The sequence below is a fragment of the Salmo trutta genome, chromosome 33 (assembly GCF_901001165.1).
Source record: "Salmo trutta chromosome 33, fSalTru1.1, whole genome shotgun sequence".
NCBI lineage: Eukaryota > Metazoa > Chordata > Actinopteri > Salmoniformes > Salmonidae > Salmo > Salmo trutta.
In genome coordinates this window covers 1,689,425-1,710,354 of record NC_042989.1, presented here as the reverse complement: position 1 = coordinate 1,710,354, position 20,930 = coordinate 1,689,425, and the positions used below count along the sequence as shown (strand labels likewise).

The 20,930-nt window shown below is 42.5% G+C and overlaps 1 protein-coding gene across 1 annotated transcript in view; it reads right to left on the bottom strand.

The window, feature by feature from the left end:
• Nucleotides 1–4,612: 4,612 nt before the first annotated feature.
• Nucleotides 4,613–20,930, bottom strand: part of LOC115172201 (uncharacterized aarF domain-containing protein kinase 1-like) — a 78,403-nt gene continuing 62,085 nt past the window's right edge. The window contains exon 4 of the mRNA XM_029729370.1: nucleotides 4,613–5,010. Within this exon, the coding sequence (XP_029585230.1) occupies nucleotides 4,672–5,010 (339 nt within the window). The 3' untranslated portion in view covers nucleotides 4,613–4,671. The remainder of the gene's footprint in view (nucleotides 5,011–20,930) is intronic.

The window sequence follows — 20,930 nt, the reverse complement described above, 5'->3', positions numbered from 1 at the left end:
GGATTTAACAAGTGACATAAATAAGGGGTCATAGCTTTCACCTGGATTCACCTGGTCAGTCTGTCATGGAAAGAGCAGGTGTTCTTAATGTTTCGTACACAGTGCATATGTAGACATCTTTGTTGTTAGAAAGAATAGTATATTTCCCTTGATGCAGTGATGCTGAATGTAAAAATGGCTCAACTTTTCCCACTCTCCCCTAGAGTGAAATGCCTAGCTTTCCCCCCAATAATGCACAATAGAGGTGATAATATAGATAAGAAATAAAACAAGTGAAATGCGAGAGAAGAGAATAAGAAAAAAAAACAAGAAAATGCTGTGTCTTATATACAGGTCAGTGCAGTACCATTAATCCAATGTAGAGGGTGCTGGAGTGATTGAGGAAGGAATGTACATGTAAACAGGGGTAAAAGTGGCAGAATAAATACTAAATGGTCATAATAATCGTAATAAACAATATAGCAGAAACAAATGGTAATATTAATCAGTATAGTCAAACAATTATGGCAGCAGCATACGGTGCCTTCAGAAAGTATTCATACCCCTTTACATATTACACATTTTGTTGTGTTAGACTGAATTCAAAATTCATTAAATTGATTTGTTTTCCCACCCATCTACACACATTACCCCATAATGACAAAGTGAAAACATGTTTAGACATTTTTGCAAATTGATTGAAAATGAAATAAAGAAATCTAATTTACATAAGTATTTACATCTGTGAGTAATACTTTGTAGCAGCACCTTTGGCAGCGATTACAGCTGTAAGACTTTTTAGGTAGGTCTCTAAGGGCTTTCCACACCTGGATTGCCTAACATTTACCCATTATTCTTTTCAAAATTCTTCAAAGCTCTGTCAAATTGGTTGCTGATCATTGCTAGAGAACAATTTCCAGGCCTTGCCATAGATTTTCAACTAGATATAAGTCAAAACTGTAGCTCAGCCACTCAGGAACATTCATTGTCTTCTTGGTAAGCAACTCCAGTGTAGATTTGGCCTTGTGTTTTAGGTTATTGTCCTGCTGAAAGGTGAATTCATCTCCCAGTGTCTGGTGGAAAGCAGACAACCAGATTTTCCTCTGGGATTTTACCTGTGTTTAGCTCCATTCTGTTTCTTTTTTATCCTGAAAAACTCCCCAGTCCTAAACGATTAAACATACCCATAATATGATGCAGCCACCACTTGAAAATATGGAGAGTGGTACTCCATAATGTGTCGTATTGGATTTACCCCCAAAAATGTGGCTTGTTGCAAACAGGATGCATGTTTTGGAATATTTTTATTCTGTACAGACTTCCTTCTTTTCACTCTGTCATTTAGGTTAGTATTATGGAGTAACTACAATGTTGTTGATCCATCCTCAGCTTTCTCCTATCACAACCATTAAACTCTGTAACCGTTTTAAAATCACCATTGGCCTCATGATGAAATCCTTGAGCGGTTTCCTTCCTCTCCGGCAACTGAGTTAGGAAGGACGCCTGTATCTTTGTAGTGACTGGGTGTATTGATACACCATCCAAAGTGTAATTAATAACTTAAATTGCTCAAAGGGATATTCAGGGACTGCTTTTTTAAAAATTTGTACCCATTTACCAATAGGTGTACTTCTTTGCAAGGCATTGAAAACCCTCCCTGGTCTTTGTGGTTGAATCTGTGTTTGAAATTCATTGCTCGACTGAGGGACCTTGGGGGACAGAGATAAGGTAGTCATTAAAAAAATACGGTTAAATACTAATTATTGTCCATGCAAATTATGTGACCTTCTGAACTTATTTAGGATGTCATAACAAAAAGGTTGAATAATTATTGACTAAAGACATTTCTGCTTTTAATTTTTTACTAATTTGTAAACATAAAAAAAAAAAACATTCCACTTTGACATTATGGGGTATTGTGTGTAGGCCAGTGACAAAAAAATAAATAATCTAAATTTAATCAATTTTAGATTTTCCACAACAAAATACGGAAAAAGTCAAGGGGTGTGAATACATTCCGAAGTCACTACTTGGTGCTCCTCCCTCTATCATACTTCACCCCTCCTTCTCCATAAGTCCCTTGATGTGTGTGTGCGTGTATTTGTGAGACACTCTGATTAATGTGGTTCACTCAGTCAGTAAAGAGGTTGTGCATGAGGGAGCAGCGGCAAAACACAAACACACACTAAACAAACTAATCGAAAAACAAACACACTCCTGCCAGCCACTGAACGCTCCCTTCCTGCCACAGCAGCAATAGCCTATTCTGAGCCAACTTGAAGCCTGAACAACTCCTAATTCAAGCACGCATCTCTCGTATTAATCTAGAAATCATAAAAACAAGGACTTTTACAGCCAAAATAATAAAACGTATACTTTATCCAAGAGGCACACCTTCTTCAAGGATGCTACAGTAAAGGGTGCAGGTCTTAACAGTCTGCTAGAGCGAGACGTGTTCTGGCTTTAACAGAAAAGGAGGGTAAAATGTTATATTTTGGTGGTGCATTTGGTAAATCTGGAGGATTGAAAAGAAACACAGAGAGAGAGCAGGAGTTAAAAATTCTGCCCCTAGTCTGCTCTCAGGAAGTGATGTCTTAAGCAGTAAACCTGCATGAAACACACAGTAGGCCCCCTGAACATAATGACTTAGGCCTTGTCCACGACCATGTGACAGAGTTCACGACCTCAGCACATCAATGGTATAGTATAAAATGTCACTGGTATGTTTTAGTACCACTCACCCAGGGTAAAAAAAGAAGCCATCTAAAGTACCAGTCCCTTACCGTCGTTGTGATACCTGACACTCGGTGTGTGTGTCGGGACTATCAGAGGCAACACATTGATAATTCCCTACCCTGTATTTAGTGAGAAGGTATTTACACATATTCAGGAGCAGGAAATGTGTGTGGATGTCACGCCTTGCTGCTCGTACAACCTTAATCTCTTCCGAGGCACTGAATGATGATGTGAGTGCCGGGAAAAATCTAGAATAGGCCTGCCAATGAATGCCTTCTCACACAAATAGCCTACCCTGATTTGACTTCATAAGCTGGCTGGAAACAAAGACAAAGTAATATCTCCCGCAGCAGACCTGCAACACACACACACACACACACACACACACACTTCAGAGAGTAATCTGTAAAAAGAGTTTAACTTTTCTAACCATATGAGGAACAACAGACGAGTGAAAGAAACATTGAGGTAGTTTTCTAATTACCAATAATTTGTCAGTTTGAGAGAATTTATAATAAAGTAGACAGCTGTTGAAACTTTAAATTCACAATGAACATGTCTGGCATTTATTGACAACTGAACAAAGTTAAATCAATCAATCAATCAATCAATCAATCAATCAAATGTATTTATAAAACCCTTCTTACATCAGCTGAAGTCAAAGTGCTGTACAGAAATCCAGCCTAAAACCCCAAACAGCAAGCAATGCCGGTGTAGAAGCACGGTGGCTAGGAAAAACTCCCTAGAAAGGCCAGAACCTAGGAAGAAACCTAGAGAGGAACCAGGCTATGAGGGGTGGCCAGTCCTCTTCTGGCTGTGCCGGGTGGAGATTATAACAGAACATGGCCAAGATGTTCAAATGTTCATAGATGATAATAATCACAGTGGTTATCGAGGGTGCAACAGGTCAGCACCTCAGGAGTAAGGAAGCAGAAATCTGTCAGACATGAACGATAAACTCAATTCCTCCTCTGACTCACATACTGTAGCTAACACATGTTTAATGAAAATCTCAGGACAAATGAAGTTAAGCCTGGCAGCCTTTAATGTTAAGCAGAAGTCTGCTTAAGTGTTTAGTACAGTGCCTCTGGCTGGATGATGTCATCACAGGATCAATTATCTGCAATCAGACTCATTCATTGGACAGCAGCTTTCCAAAACCAACTTATCTACTCCACTTCTATGCGTTGTCGTCGATTTTCTTTTCTTCTTGAATTTAGTTTTAAAATGTGCAAATAAACAAAAATTCATTTCTCTGGAAGACTAGTCTGGTAGTATCTCTAGGAGCAGGTCCAGAATCAGTGTTTTGCTATGAAAGTATAACTACTTCAGAACACCCGAGTATCTCTAGGATCAGGTCCAGGATCAGTGTTTTGCTGTAAGAGAAAAACACTACCTGTCCGTCTGCCTCCAAGCTACACCTCTCTGTACTATCAATAATTCCTGATCTAAATAGAGCCAGGGGACGTGGGAAACAGCTTTGGCTTTCAACTGAACAACTCCGTCATAAACAGAGGTGCGCATGCGTGCATGCGTGGAGAGAGAGAGAGAGATGGAGGAGTAGAAAAGAGAGGAGAGACTGATGGATAATTTGGCTGCTGCAGTGAACCCAACTAACCATGACAGGACCATCTAACATGCACACACACACACACACACACACACACACACACACACACACACACACACACACACACACACACACACACCGAGATCAGAAAGTGACAGAGGGACCAAGGAAAGTCGTGCCCAAATAACAGAACAATTACCTCGTCTCAGACACAGTCTAAAAGCCTGTCATAACAAAACAGACACAAGACCCATCTACAGTATAACCAAAACGCTTCTGGAACCGACAGTCCTTATTTAGAACCAATGTGCTTTCAGAACCAAGGGCCTGATTTACCAACCAGATGTACCAAGCTTTTCACCAGACAATATTCCCACTTGTTTAGTTCATAGTGGGATAAAATGCCAAACAAAGCTGAAAACTACACTGTCCCCATATTCAAAATCAATAAACATACACACACACACACACACACACACATCTACCAGACATGCCGGAGCCCACCCACCCCCCAGGCCTACCTCCTTCCCCAGGTCTTCTCTGATGACCTGCTGAATCTCCTCCATGGTGCTCTGTGGTGCTCTGCTGTGCAGGACTTTGAGGGTGGAGGTATACTCCTCAGGCAGGAGGTAGTCAAGGGCTCCCAGGTGTTGACCCACCTTGATGAAGGTGCCTCTGTTGGCACAGCACAGGTTACGCAGTCTCTCGGCTGACCGACGGTGCACCTGCAAGGGAGGGGGGGGCACACATGACATTGGAATAATGGTTGACTACTCATCATCGTCCTCCATTTCATTGTCATCGTCGTAATCATCAACATCATGGCCATAAGTCAAGGTCATCATCGTCGTCACTGTTAGCGTCAGTGTCATGAACGCCATCATTGTTATCAAAACAGACTCCGTTTTGTACCAACAGGGCATGAAAATAGATGCCAAATACAAAAAACACACGTTCAGCATTATCTCTCAAGCACATTGTTGCATCTGAAGGGCCGTTAAGTGTAATGTGATTTCCATGCGTGTGTGAACCAGCTGGTGGAGTTGATAATGTCGCTCTCCTGGGACCTGTGCAAATAAAGGGGTGTGAAATGAGCTCCCTTTAGCCCTTTAGCCCTGCCAAAAACACACAGGCTCTTCCTGTACCCCTCTGTAACCCCCTTAACCGTCAGGGGACCACTCCACATCAGCGCCGTCTGGGAACAGAGGCTCACTTCATTATATCACTTCTTCAGCCACTCAGATGTGGCTATATGGCTGCCAGCTAGCATTAGAAATCAACCACAGTAGCACTAGCCATCAGCTAGCATCAGCTACCGTTGGCCATCAGCTACTAGTCATCAATTAGCATTAGCCTTTCCATCTGCTAGCATCAGCCATCAGCTAGCCTATTGTAACTGAGTTAAGAACATACAGTAAGCTCACTCAAGTTTCCAGTTTTAATAGTCATATGTACAGGATACACATGGCATACGAAATGATCACTTGCCGGTTCCGTCTCGACAATGCAACAACGATAAGAAATTTTAAACAAAAAAACTCCAAAGCTAGCTTGAAATGTCACAGATGGAGCCATCCAAGAAGTACCTTTTGGGTGGCTCAACCCGTTGGAACGCTGTTAAGGAGTATGGTCCGGCGCCGACAGAGATGGCCGCCTCGCTTCGCGTTTTTATGTGTTATTTCTTATATTGTTACCCCAGGAAATCTTAGGTTTTATTACATACAGTCGGGAGGAACTATTGGATAAAAGAGCAACGTCAACTAACCAACATTACGACCAGGAATACGACTTTCCCAAAGCGGATCCTCTGTTTGGTCCACCACCCAGGACAATGGATTGGATCCCAGCTGGCGACCCAAAACAACGGCGCCGCAGACGGAGCGGTCTTCTGGTCAGGCTCCGTAGATGGGCACATCGCGCACCGCTCCCGAGCATACTACTCGCCAATGTCCAGTCTCTTGACAACAAGGTAGACGAAATCCGAGCAAGGGCTGCCTTCCGGAGAGACATCAGAGACAGTAACGTTCTTTGTTTCACGGAAACATGGCTCACTCGAGACACGCTATCGCGCCGACAGAAACAAGCATCTCTCTGGTAAGAAGAAGGGCGGGGTGTATGCCTTATGATTAACGAGACGTGATGTGATCATAACAACATACAGGAACTCAAGTCCTTTTGTTCACCTGACTTAGAATTCCTTACAATCAAATGCCGACCGCATTATCTACCAATAAAATTCTCGTCAATCATAATCACAGTCGTATATATTCCCCCCCAAGCAGACACATCGACGGCCCTGAAAGAACTTCATTCGACTCTATGTAAACTGGAAACCACATATCCTGAGGCTGCATTTATTGTAGCTGGGGATTTTAAAAAGCTAATCTGAAAACAAGGCTCCCTAAATTTTACCAGGATATCGATTGCGCGACCCGGGCTGGTAAAACCCTGGATCATTGTTATTCTAACTTCCGTGACGCATATAAAGCCCTCCCCCACCCTCCTTTCGGAAAAGCTGACCATGACTCCATTTTGTTGCTCCCAGCCTATAGACAGAAACTAAAACAGGAAGCACCCGTGCTCAGGTCTGTTCAACGCTGGTCCGACCAATCGGACTCCACGCTTCAAGATTGCGTCGATCACGTGGACTGGGATATGTTCCGCATAGCGTCGAACAACAACATTAATGAATACGCTGAGTTGGTGAGCGAGTTTATTAGCAAGTGCATCGGTGATGTTGTACCAACAGCGTCTATTAAAACAATCCCCAACCAGAAACCGTGGATTGATGGCAACATTCGCGTAAAACTGAAAGCGCGAACCACTGCTTTTAATCAGGGCAAGGTGACCGGACACATGACCGAATACAAACCGTTTAGCTATTCCCTCCACAAGGCAATCAAACAAGCTAAGCGTCAGTATAGAGACAAAGTAGAGTTGCAATTCAACGGCTCAGATGCGAGAGGTATGTGGTAGGGTCTACAGTCAATCACGGACTACAAAAGAAAAACCAGCCCCGTCGCGGACCACGATGTCTTGGTCCCAGACAAACTAAACAACTTCTTTGCTCGCTTTGAGGACAATACAGTGCCACTGACACGGCCCGCTACCAAAACCTGCGGGCTCACCTTCACTGCAGCCAACGTGAGTAAAACATTTAAATGTCTTAACCCTCACAAGTCTGCCGGCCCAGACGGCATCCCCGGCCGCGTCCTCAGAGCATGCCCAGACCAGCTGGCTGGTGTGTTTACGGACATATTCAATCAATCCTTATCCCAGTCTGCTGTTCGCACATGCTTCAAGAGGGCTACCATTGTTCCTGTTCCCAAGAAAGCTAAGGTAACTGAGCTAAATAACTACCGCCCTGTAGCACTCACTTCCGTCATCATGAAGTGCTTTGAGACACTAGTCAAGGACCATATCACTTCCACCCTACCTGACACCCTAGACCCACTCCAATTTGCTTACTGCCCCAATAGTTCCACAGACGACGCAATCACAATCACACTGCCCTAACCCATCTGGACAAGAGAAATACCTATGTAAGAATGCTGTTCATCGACTACAGCTCAGCATTTAACACCATAGTACCCTCCAAACTCGTCATTAAGCTCGAGACCCTGGGTCTCGACTCTGCCCTGTGCAACTGGGTCCTGGACTTCCTGACGGGCCACACCCAGATGGTGAGGGTAGGTAACAACATCTCCATCCTACTGATCCTCAACACTGGGGCCCCACAAGGGTGCGTTCTCAGCCCTCTCCTGTAATCCCTGTTCACCCATGACTGCGTGGCCATGCACGCTTCCAACCCAATCATCAAGTTTGCAGACGACACTACGGTGGTAGGCTTGATTACCAACAATGACGAGACGGCCTACAGGGAGGAGGTGAGGGCCCTTGGAGTGTGGTGTCAGGAAAATAACCTCACATTCAATGTCAACAAAACAAAGTAGATGATCGTGGACTTCAGGAAAAGGCAGAGGGAGCAGGCCCCTATCCACATCGACGGGACAGTAGTGGGGAAGGTGGAAAGTTAAGTTCCTCGGCGTACACATCACGGACAAACTGAAATGGTCCACCCACACAGACAGCGTGGTGAAGAAGGCGCTGCAGCGCCTCTGCACAATGCATCACCGAGGGCAAACTACCTCCCCTCCAGGACACCTACACCACCCGATGTCACAGGAAGGCCAAAAAGATCATCAAGGATAACAACCACCCGAGCCACTGCCTGTTCACCCCGCTATCATCCAGAAGGCGAGGTCAGTACAGGTGCATCAAAGCTGGGACAGAGAGACTGAAAAACAGCTTCTATCTCAAGGCCATCAGACTGTTAAACAGCCATCACTAACATTGAGTGTCTGCTGCCAACATACTGAGTGGCTGCTGCCAACATACTCTAGCCACTTTAATAATGGAAAAATTGATGTAATAAATGTATCACTAGCCACTTTAAACAATGCCACTTTAATTTTTACATACACTACTCATCTCATATGTATATACTGTACTCTATACCATCTACTACATCTTGCCTATGGCATTCGGCCATCACTCACTCATATATTTTTATGTACATATTCTTATTTGTTCCTTTACACTTGTGTATTTAACCTGTCTGGGATAGGGGGCAGTATTTTCACGGCCGGATAAAAAACGTACCCGATTTAAACTGGTTACTACTCTTGCCCAGAAATGAGAATATGCATATTATTAGTAGATTTGGATAGAAAACACTCTGACATTTCTAAAACTGTTTGAATGGTGTCTGAGTATAACAGAACTCATATGGCAGGCAAAAACCTGAGAAGATTCCAAGCAGGAAGTGGCCTTTCTGCGAATTTGTAGTTCTTCTGTTGCTTGTCTATCGAAACTACAGTATCTGAGCTGTTACGTGACACTTTCTAAGGCTTCCATTGACTCTCTAAAGCCTTCAGAAACCGGATTGACGCGTCTCCTGTCTCTGGGCAGATAACAGCAGCACAGTTTGTCAGTGGACTGCCTGGTGACAGAGACTACAGATGCGCATTCACGAGACTTCGCCATTTTTTTCTCTTCCTTTTTGAATGAATACAGCATTGTCCGGTTGGAATATTATCGCAATTTTACGAGAAAAAAAGGATAAAAATTGATTTTAAACAGCGTTTGACATGCTTCTAAGTACGGTAATGGAACATTGACATTTTTTGTCTGGAAATGCGCTCACGCGTTACCCTTTGGATAGTGACCTGAACGCACGAACAAAACGGGGATATTTGCACATAACTATGGATTATTTGGAACAAAAACAACTGTTGTTGAAGTAGCAGTCCTGGGAGTGCATTCTGACGAAGAACAGCAAAGGTAATAAAATGTTTCTAATAGTAATTCTGATAGTAATTCTAATAGTGAGCCCCGAAGTTGGTGGGTGTCTGAATAGCTAGCCTGTGATGGCTGAGCTATGTACTCAAAATATTACAAAATGTGCTTTCGCCGAAAAGTTATTTTAAAATCTGACATAGCGATTGCATAAAGGAGTTCTGTATCTATAATTCTTAAAATAATTATGTATTTTGTCAACGTTTATGATGAGTAATTTAGTAAATTCACCGGAAGTTTTGGGTGGGAATGCTAGTTCTGAACATCACATGCTAATGTAAAAAGCTGTTTTTTGATATAAATAGGAACTTGATTGAACAAAACATGCATGTATTGTATAACATAATGTCCTAGGAGTGTCATCTGATGAAGATCAAAGGTTAGTGCTGCATTTAGCTGTGTTTTGGGTTTTTGTGACTTATATGCTTGCTTTGAAAATGGCTGTGTGATTATTTTTGGCTGGGTACTCTCCTGACATAATGTAATGTTTTGCTTTCGCTGTAAAGCCTTTTTGAAATCGGACAATGTGGTTGGATTAACGAGAGTCGTATCTTTCAAATGGTGTAAAATAGTCGTATGGTTGAAAAATTGAAATTATTGCATTTTTTAGGTATTTGTATTTCGCGCAACGTTCTTCCATTGGATATTTGGCGAGGCGTTCCGCTAGCGGAACGTCTAGATGCAAGAGGATAAGGTAGTTGTGAAATTGTTAGGTTAGATTACTTGTTAGATATTACTGCATGGTCGGAACTAGAAGCACAAGCACTTCGCTACACTTGCATTAACATCTGCTAACCATGTGTATGCGACAAATAAAGTTTGATTTGAGAAGATCACTGGTTTGAGCCCAGTATGGGGCAGTCGGGCAGTGGAGGAAGCTAAACTGTTAGCAGCACGTTAACGTCAGTGACACTAGAACTGGCTAAAGTGGACATGTATGCAGTGTGCTCCATTTATACATGCAGTCGAGCTTCCCTGGTTTCCAGTGTTTCAGTCATTTGTTGAGGATTGAACATGCTCAAGGCACACAGACAAAACACATCCACACACTTTAACCCTGCATCATTTAAGCATAATCCTCTCACAATAGGGTGGGAGATTGGATGGTTGTCCGGTGGACATTTTAGAGTGAGTGAGTGAGTGAGTGAGTGAGTGAGTGAGTGAGTGAGTCGGGCCAGATCCACTATAGGCAGCAGCCTCTCCTCTCTCCAACTCCCAGATAATAATATTTTTATTTTTTAGGGGGTAGATCAGTTTTTATATTGCAGATAGAGTGTGGCTTCCATCAATGTAATTGTCTGCATAATTTCCAATCCATATACATTTTTTTATTAAATAAATAAATAAATAAATATAGTACCAGTCAAAAGTTGACATATCCAGGGTTTCTTTATTTTTACCATTTTCTATATTGTAGAATAATAGTGAAGACATGAAATAATACACATATCACATAGTAACCAAAAAAGTGTAAAACAAACAAATGAGGTAGTCACCTGGAATGCATTTCAATTAACAGGTGTGCCTTGCTAAAAGTTAATTTGTGGAATTTCTTTCCTTCTTAATGCGTTTGAGGTAATCAGTTATGTTGTTACAAGGTAGGGGTGGTATACAGAAGATAGAAAATTACCTTTTAACAAGGCACACCTGTTAATTGAATTGCATTCCATGTGACTACCCTGTGAAGCTGGTTGAGAGAATGCCAAGAGTGTGCAAAGCTGTCATCAAGGCAAAGGGTGGCTACTTTGAATTCTCAAATATAAATATATATTTTGATTTATTTAAAAAAAAAAAATGGTTACTACACGATTCCATGTGTCAAAATAAAGAAAAACCCTTGAATGAGAAAGTGTGGACAGTTTGCAGCAAAATCTGCAGAGCTGGGATGGTTGCATCTCCCATATATATAACATTCTATTGGTTGCAAGAATTTTGTATAATAATTTCTATGTTTTTAATCCGACGTTGTTTTGTGTATCAGTTCAAAAACCATGTGCCATGGAATCGGTACATTAAAAATCTCTTCCCAACAATTGTGCAATCTATATGGCACAGCTTTCAATTTTTTTCAGTCCTTAAATTAAACTGGTATACTTTTTATTTATCAAAATTTTCTTTAACACATGCCCGACAAACAAGTTCCTTACTTTCTCCCCCTTCCATTTTTGCAGTAATGCTGCAATTAGTTGGTTGTAATTTTGAGTAGAGCAGACATATCCATATATTTTTGTTAGCTATGTGTGTGACATAACTCCAACAGTCCTATTTAGGATATAATTTACAAAGATTATACCTTTTTCAAAAAATAAATATTTTACTTTAACCATAATATTTGTTCTGTCTTTTCCAGGGGATTAAACAGAATTTGCCACCAACTTTATATGGCTTGTTTTAAAAATAGCAATATTTTGGAGATTATTTCATGTTAAAATACCTGAATGTGCGCTTGTAATCTGAATAAAAGGTTAAAAGGCCATTCTTGTTTAAATAATTCCAGTCGTACGTTAAACCTTTTCAAAGTCAGCTATGAATACCAGGCCTGGTTTCCCAGATTTTTGTTTCCCGTGCTTGTCTTATATTATCTCCAATGTAGATTTTTACATTTCATTTTAACCTTTATTTAACTAGGCAAGTCAGTTAAGAACAAATTCTTATTTACAATGACGGCCTACCCCGGCCAAAACTGGACAACGCTGGGCCAATTGTTCGCCGCCCTATGGCACTCCCAATCACGGCCGGATGTGATGCAGCCTGCATGTATCGTCCATGTAAAAAACCTGTCTGATTAGGATCAATAATATCCAACATTACATTTTTAAATCTAAGCGCTATGCACTTTGCTAGAATTGGACTTGATCTTTATATTTACCACTTGGGTCCTATTTCAGTAAAAATGAAATCAGACCTTGTTCAGTACTGGGTAATGTACCATTTTTATAGGAGTGGTTAAAACATGCTAATAAAGGTCCTCTGAGTATATTTAAAAAGGTTTGGTATACTTCCACTGGTCTGCCATCCAGCCCTGGAGTTTTCCGGGACTTAAAGGCTTTCGTTGCATCAACAAGTTCCTCTGCTGTAATTTGGTCTTCACATGAGTCTTTCTGTATAGCTCCCAGATAATTACACAGTCAGGCCATGAGGAGACCGTTCACTTCACCGTGGAGCCAAACATGGGCTGTTTCACCCCCAAACACTCCACACACACTCTGAGTGAGCTACTGAGGAAAGAGGGGAAGGAGAGAAGAAAGGAGAGGAGGAATAAAAAGAGTGAAAAGTAAAGGGGATGATTTGAAGAGAGAGGAGTTGGTGATAGTATGGAACAGAGCCTGGGGTATATGAGAAGAGATAGGATAGGGGAGGAGGGAAAATTAGATAGGAGAGGAAGGAGGTTGAATTTTCCTCTCCACTGGTTTATCCTCTAGGGAAAAACCGTGCCACCTGTCACCCCTCCAGCCTTACCCTGGCACCACACTCACAAACCCCCTCAGTCTCAGTCTCCCTCTCGCCTTCTCCATCTCCCCTCTCCTATTTCAGTCACTGCAGTTAATTATCTTCCCCATTGGTGGCAGTGTAACAGAATGCCATCATCATGGCGTTGTAGATTCTTATGGGGCATGAAGACAGCGCCGCTCAGGGAGCCAAGGCTATGGCCCACTCTCAAAACAGGGGGTGTCCAATATTAGCACATCCTCAACATGCTATGCAGACACACACACCCACACACAGAAAGTGTCCCCATGCTCCTGCCTCCTAGCTATCCCCATCGCCAGGCCCCTCACTCCACTGCTCTGTCTTTACCCCTCTACCTCCATTTCTCTCCCCCCCTCAGCTTCTCACTTTAAGCTATCCCCAGCCCCCTCACTTCCTCCCTTCTTCCCTCCATTTTCTTCTCTAGCCCACTCCATCCATTTCAGTCTCCCTCTGCCCCTCAACTAACCCCAGCCCCCTCACTCCATCTTTATCCCTGCATTTCGCTCTTCATTTCTCTCCCCCTCGCAGCTATTCTCGCAGCTCTCTCTCCCCCTCGCAGCTATTCTCGCAGCTCTCTCCCCCTCGCAGCTATTCTCGCAGCTCTCTCTCCCCCTCGCAGCTATTCTCGCAGCTCTCTCTCCCCCTCGCAGCTATTCTCGCAGCTCTCTCTCCCCCTCGCAGCTATTCTCGCAGCTCTCTCTCCCCCTCGCAGCTATTCTCGCAGCTCTCTCTCCCAATAGCAGAGCTGTGTGTGACAGGGATGATAATAACTGCAGACATTAATGACATTAGCGCGCACACACACACACACATCAGAGGAGCAGTGTGAAAACACTGTCAGGATTCTACAGGGTCATTATCAATGTTCATCACAACCAGAGCACTAACATGAGCCACAAGGGGTTACCACAGACCCAACACACACACACACACACACACACACACACACACACACCTTAGACAGACAGAGATTTACACATAACATTATATGTGCACTGTGTCTACTACTAAGGCTGGATCATGTTGCTGTATTGTATTGTTCTATGTTTTAATTAAGTAATGTTTTGATTGTTGCTGCCTTCTTGGCCAGGTCTCCCTTGAAAGAGACTCTGGGTCTCAACGGGCTTTTCCTGGATAAATTAAGGTTAAATAAAAATTTTAAAATGATCAAATGTTCACACCAACTGAAGAGGCCCTAAACCGGGACCTTAATACATCTATACAGCAGTTTAAAACCCTGCTCTGTCATGTTACATTGAAGACCTCCGAGCTCTCCCTAGTCCTGCTCTGTCGTTACCCCACCACAACACTCATCTAAAGTGATGTTTAAATCTGTCTCGCGCTGCCTGTGGCCCCCGAGGCAAGATGGCTAATCAATGATGTCTAATGCAGTCTTTCTATGTCAAACAGACCAGGAGCCAAGCCGGTGTGGATTAATGCTCCAGAGCTTCAATATAATCTGTGTGTCAGACTATTGGAGAATGGTGTGTGTGTGTGTGTGTGTGTGTAAATTGTTTAATGATTTAACCAAACACACAGTGCTTTTGACTCTTCTTTTATTGATCAAACACACAAAGCCTTGACAAAAAGGTCCAAATGTTTTATTTTATCTTGTGACCACTAATGTGCGGGAGCGTGAGTGAACATTTAAATGGAGGCCTAGTCCACTTCCTCATTCTTTGTACTGGAGTGGCCAATACAGAGATATAGGATATTTGATTCTGAGAATCAGAATTTGTACTCAATTTGTACTTATCGAAGCGGAGTCCTACAGTACTTTAAGGACAAATACTTTTGTGAAATCTCTTTGTATATTTTGAGAAAATAATGAAAGTTCTGAGTAACTTTACCACAAACTGATACAGAACAGTTCCAAGTAGAAAACCAACGGGGTGGTACTTCTCTTCAAGCTGTTGTTTTGTCCTGCTCTGTACTTCACTGAAAATGAAAAGATTATCTCTGTGTGACTCCATTAATATAAAACAGCTTATTCTGTGACTTATTTTTGTATTCAAGAGACCGACAGAGGAGGGACAGGGGGCAAAGGGAGAAGGGGGGAGGGGGAACAAGAGGGGACACTATATACAGATAAGAGTGGGGTCTGTGGAGAAGATGTGGGGCCCCTGGTGGAGTCATGGTATACTACTGTGTGGTACTACAGTATAGAGCCATGAGGCCCCTTGTGGAGCCATGCCATAATGCTGTCTGGTACTACAGTATAGGGACATGAGGCTATACAATAAGTGCATTTAAATCAGTTAGTTCCTCAAACCGCAGTCCCTTGACCCTTCCCAGCAACACTCAGATGGTCACTAGGAACCACTACTCTCTGAATGAGATGCTTGCTAATCCAAGCCAGCAGTGTGTGACTGAGTGAAGGAATGAGTGAGAGGGAGTGAGGGCTAGGCTACCTGTCGTGTGTGGCGACAGGTAGCCTAGCAGTTAAGCGTGTTGGGCCAGTAGCCGAAAGGTCGCTGGTTCCAATCCCGAGCTTACTAGGTGAAAAATATGTTGACGTGCCCTTGAGCAAGGCAGTTAACCATAATTGCTCCTGTAAGTCGCTCTGGATAAGAGCGTCTGCTAAATGACTAAAATGTAAAGTAAATGTCTGAGTCTGAAGTTTAGCTGTGTTGGCTAGATGTAAGGTGTGATCAGATAGAGGATAAGAGGTCAGAGGAGCCAGCACTAACAACTAGACAGGAGTTCATTGACTATAACAGAGAGGAGACACACACTCAAACACACAGTCACAGACAAACGCACATCTATTCATCATATCACACACAAACACTGTCAAAGACTCAGGTTTTTCCTCTTTGCTTGTATTGGCTTTGAAGATCAATTACCTATATTGAAAGAGAGCGCCGAGACACAGGCCCTGTCAGTGTTGCCATTAATTACGCAACAGGCTCAATAGCCGACAAGCCGTTCCTTTCAGTTAGGGCTTTAAGGGTTTAGGTGTAGGCTGCTCCTCTGTGTCTGGAGAATGGATCCTCAAGAAATAACCAGTGGGACCAAGTGGAAACTTCAGTATCAATGACTGATGGTTTAAACACAAGACAAGGAATGTGTTCTCGTCTTCTCATTTGGGTTTTAATCACCCCTCCTCTTACATCGAAAAGTGCTTTGAGGACCGATACATTACTATCATGAGGATTTGTAACCAGGAGGCATAGCATTGACGGCTCCTGTTTGACAATTCCTTACAGGCGATGCGTTGGGTGACATTTAAACGACTCATCCTATTAAGAGACAGCGGATGAAGGATGGATGACAATACAGGATGTAGTGTATCAGTAGTGCTGCTGTCTGATGACAATGTAAGAGCGTTGACTGTACTTAATGATCTCACGTCCTCCTAATGAGGAAAGACTAATGGACTTTCTCTTCGAGTGTCTGTAGGGTCTGACAGAGACAGAGACAAAGAGTGAGAACGAGACAGGCCAGAGCGAGAGAGAGAGAGGCAGAAACAGAGACAGAGAGAGAGAGACCGAGAGAGAGAGAGAAAGAGAGAGAGAAGCAGAGAGGCATAGAAGGAGAGACACAGAGAGAGAGAGACAGAGGCATAGAAAAAGAGGCAGAGAGATGAGAGAGAGAAGCAGAGAGAGGAAGAGAGAGACAGAAACATGCATAGAAAGAGTCAGAGAGAGGGGCACAGAGAGGGAGCTCAGGAAGAGCTCTCATCTCCTGCTCTAAGCACTACGCAGTAAAACCTTCGCTCTTCCTCAAGTCTCGCAAAGTTGTTCTCCCCTTCTCTTTCCCACCGTATGTTGCTCTACCTCATCATAGCTTCTTTAGTCTAGTGAACCTGGCAGGCATTAGGACCACTCGGCCTGGACCAGGGAGGTAGACATACTTGTAGACAGCCGTGTGCAGGTGCAGAGCCTGAATACCTGTCCTCGCTCATTTAAAACAGCAGGATGTCTCTGGGTCTACCCGCTATAGACGTCCTCTCTGTCTGCCTGCAAGCTTAGGTAAGACTGCGCGTGTGTTCACATGTGCATACGTCCCTAGGTTTGTTTCGGTGTAGATGGCCCTGTAGAGGCCTGTAATTAAAGGGTTGACTCTGGGGCCTGGTTCAATCTGCCTTAGGTCCATCAACCATCCTTCAGATACCATTAGGCACTGATGGTTAATAGTTTACTAGGAATCCTGCTTCTTTCTGCTGCAGACTACTGGGGTCCGGCAGGGTAACATGGGCAGATTGTGCCCTTATTAATCTACTATGTCAGACATCAACTGTATGAAGATACAGTGTAGGATAAACATGTGCATGCACAGACACATATAGCCTAAATATTCACAAGGACAAAAACCTTATTTAACCATGAAAGAATATGCTTAGGGCCTAGCATAGAAAATAAAAAAATCCTTCTAATTCTATGGGGAGTCCTACATAGGAGGGTGGAGGGTTGGTCTCACCCCTCCGTTCAGACAAGAGCAGTTTTGGGCTTGTGTAGGTTGGGGCTGGAGAAGTAATAGATTTTTTTGCTGCCACACACACACACACACACACACGTTACATGACTGTGATTAGTATGAACAAGGCTTATTTATTATTGGACGCTGTGTGTGTGTGTGTGTGTGTGTGTGTGTGTGTGTGTGTGTGTGTGTGTGTGTGTGTGTGGTGTGAGAGATTAGTGGAGAATGAACAAGGTCTATTCATTATAAGGATGCTGATGATTTGCTCGTTACTCAGCTCACAGCAGACCATCTAGTAAAATTGCCGGCCAAACTGATGGAGAAAAAAAATCCCATTGCAAAAGAATGTTTTTTATTAATTTATAAAAATACCAGTCGACGGAAATAAATGACCGTCATGGTTATCGGTCTATAGGAGCATTTGCATAATTTAAATGAAATTGGCCTGGTTGTATTTTTGTTAGTCGTCATGCATCTTATTTATCCAACACAACTACACGTGCACAGCATACAGACTATTTTGAGTGGGATTTCTCCTGCTGCTCCTCAGCTGGTTGCAGCTGGAGTAAAACATGTGCTTTAAGAAGACCATTCATTCACTGAGCAAAGATTCTAAATGCAATCGCGTGTTACAAACTGTTTTGGTGTACAATTAAAAAAGGAGCTATTTTTATTTCTCAACTGGTAATTGAAGTGTTCCTCCCATTCAAGTGCAGGCAACAGTCTATCAGCGCGTCACCCACCACTTTACAACGTGAGCTGGAGGCAGAACGCATTTTGAAAACATACTTAATTGTTTGAAACCTGTATGTTTTACCTCATATCATGAGGCATGTCTCACCTTGGATCAAAGTAGCCTATAGGTAAAATCCGACCATGGAAACGTGGAGGCAATTATTTTATAAAGACTTCATAGATGGCGCATACAATTTATCATCTTAACATTTCTACTGTTCAGGGTGTCAGTTATGATTTTCATTTTCTCATTTTTGTGGAACAGTTCCATTTCAATAATAATAATTATTATTATTATTGTCACATGGTTGATCATTAAAATCGTTATTTAAATATATATAACAAGGTGGCTAAGGTGGCTGTTTTGTCTTGTATTTACAGTTGAACTCAGAAGTTTACATACACATTAGGTTGGAGTCATTAAAACTCATTTTTCAACCAATCCACAAATTTCTTGTTAACAAACTATAGTTTTGGCAAGTCGGTTAGGACATCTACTTTGTGCATGACAAGACATTTTTCCAACAATTGTTAACAGACAAATTATTTCACTGTATCGCAAATCCAGTGGGTCAGAAGTTTACATACACTAAGTTGACTGTGCCTTTAAACCGCTTGGAAAATTCCAGAAAATTATGTCATGGCTTTAGAAGCTTCTGATAGGCTAATTGACATAATTTGAGTCATTTGGAGGTGTACCTGTGGATGTATTTCAAGGCCTACCTTCAAACTCAGTGCCTCTTTGCTTGACATCATGGGAAAATCAAAAGAAATCAGCCAAGAACTCAGAAAAAGAATTGTAGACCTCCACAGGTCTGGTTCATCCTTGGGAGCAATTTACAAACGTCTGAAGGTACCACCATCTGTACAAAACAATAGTACGAAAGTATAAACACCATGGGACCACGCAGTTGTCATACCACTCAGGAAGGAGACGTGTTCTGTCTCCTACAGATGAACTTACTTTGGTGTGAAAAGTGCAAATCAATCCCAGAACAACAGCAAAATACCTTGTGAAGATGCTGGAGGAAACAGGTACAAAAGTATCTATATCCACAGTAAAACGAGTCCTATATCGACATATCCTGAAAGGCCGCTCAGCAAGGAAGAGGCTACTGCTCCAAAACCACCATAAAATATCCAGACTACAGTTTGCAACTGCACATGGGGACAAAGATCATACTTTTTGGAGAAATGTCCTCTTGTCTGATGAAACAAAAATAGAACTGTTTGGCTATAATGACTATTGTTATGTTTGGAGGAAAAGGGGGATGCTTGCAAGCCGAAGAACACCATCCCAACTGTAAAGCACGGGGGTGGCAGCATCATGTTGTGGGGATGCTTTGCTGCAGGAGGGACTGGTGCACTTCACAAAACAGATGGCATCATGAGGAAGTAAAATTCTGGATATATTGAAGCAACATCTCAAGACATCAGTCAGGAAGTTAAAGCTTGGTCGCAAATGGGTCTTCCAAATGGACAATGATCCCAAGCGTACTTCCATAGTTGTGGCAAAACGTCTTAAGGACAACAAAGTCAAGGTATTGGAGTGGCCATCACAAAGCCCTGACCTCAATCCTACAAAGAAATGTGTGGGCAGAACTGAAAAAGTGTGTGTGAGCAAAGAGGCCTAGAAACCTGATTCAGTTACACCAGCTCTGTCAGGAGGAATGGGCAAAAATCCACCCAACTTATTGTGGGAAACTTGTGAAAGGCTACCCAAAACATTTGACCCAAGTTAATTAATCAATTTAAAGGCAATTCTACCAAATACTAATAGAGTATATGGTAACTTCTAACCCACTGGGAATGTGATGAAAGAAATAAAAGCTGAAATAAATCACTCTACTATTATTTTGACATTTCACATTCTTAAAATAAAGTGGTGATCCTAACTGACCTAAGACAGGGAATTTTTACTAGGATGAAATGTCAGGAATTGTGAAAAACTAAGTTTAAATGTATTTGGCTAAGGTGTATGTAAACTTCCGATTTCAAATGTAATTCTTGACAGCCAGTAGGCACCATGTTTATATTGGAGAAGGCGACGCATTTAAGTTGATCATGTTGTGAGATGGAAGTTATTTTCTGTTGGTTGTGAGCAAACTTGTCAAACAAAAATATAGGATATATACACTGAAAAAAATAAAAAAATGTAACATCCAACAATTTCAAGGATTTTACTAATTTACAGTTCACATAAGGAAATCAGTCAATTTAAATAAATAAGGACCTAATCTATGGATTTCACATGACTGGGCAGGAGTGCAGCCATGGGTGGGCATAAGCCCACCCACTTGGGAGCCAGGTCCACCCACTGGGGAGCCAGGCTCAGCCTATCAGAATGAGTTTTCCCCCGCAAAAAGGTAATTAATACACAGACAGAAATACTCCGGATGTGGAGGTCCTGGGCCGGCGTGGTTACACGTGGACATGAGGCCGGTTGGATGTACTGACAAATTCTCTAAAGCGACATTGGGTTATGGTAGAGAAATTAACATTCAATTCTCTGGCAACAGCTCTGGTGCACATACCTGCAGTCAGCATTCCAATTGCACGCTCCCTCAAAATATCTGTGGCATTGTGCTGTGTAACAAAACTGCACATTTTAGAGTGGCCTTTTATTGTCCCCAGCACAAGGTCCACCTGCGTAATGATA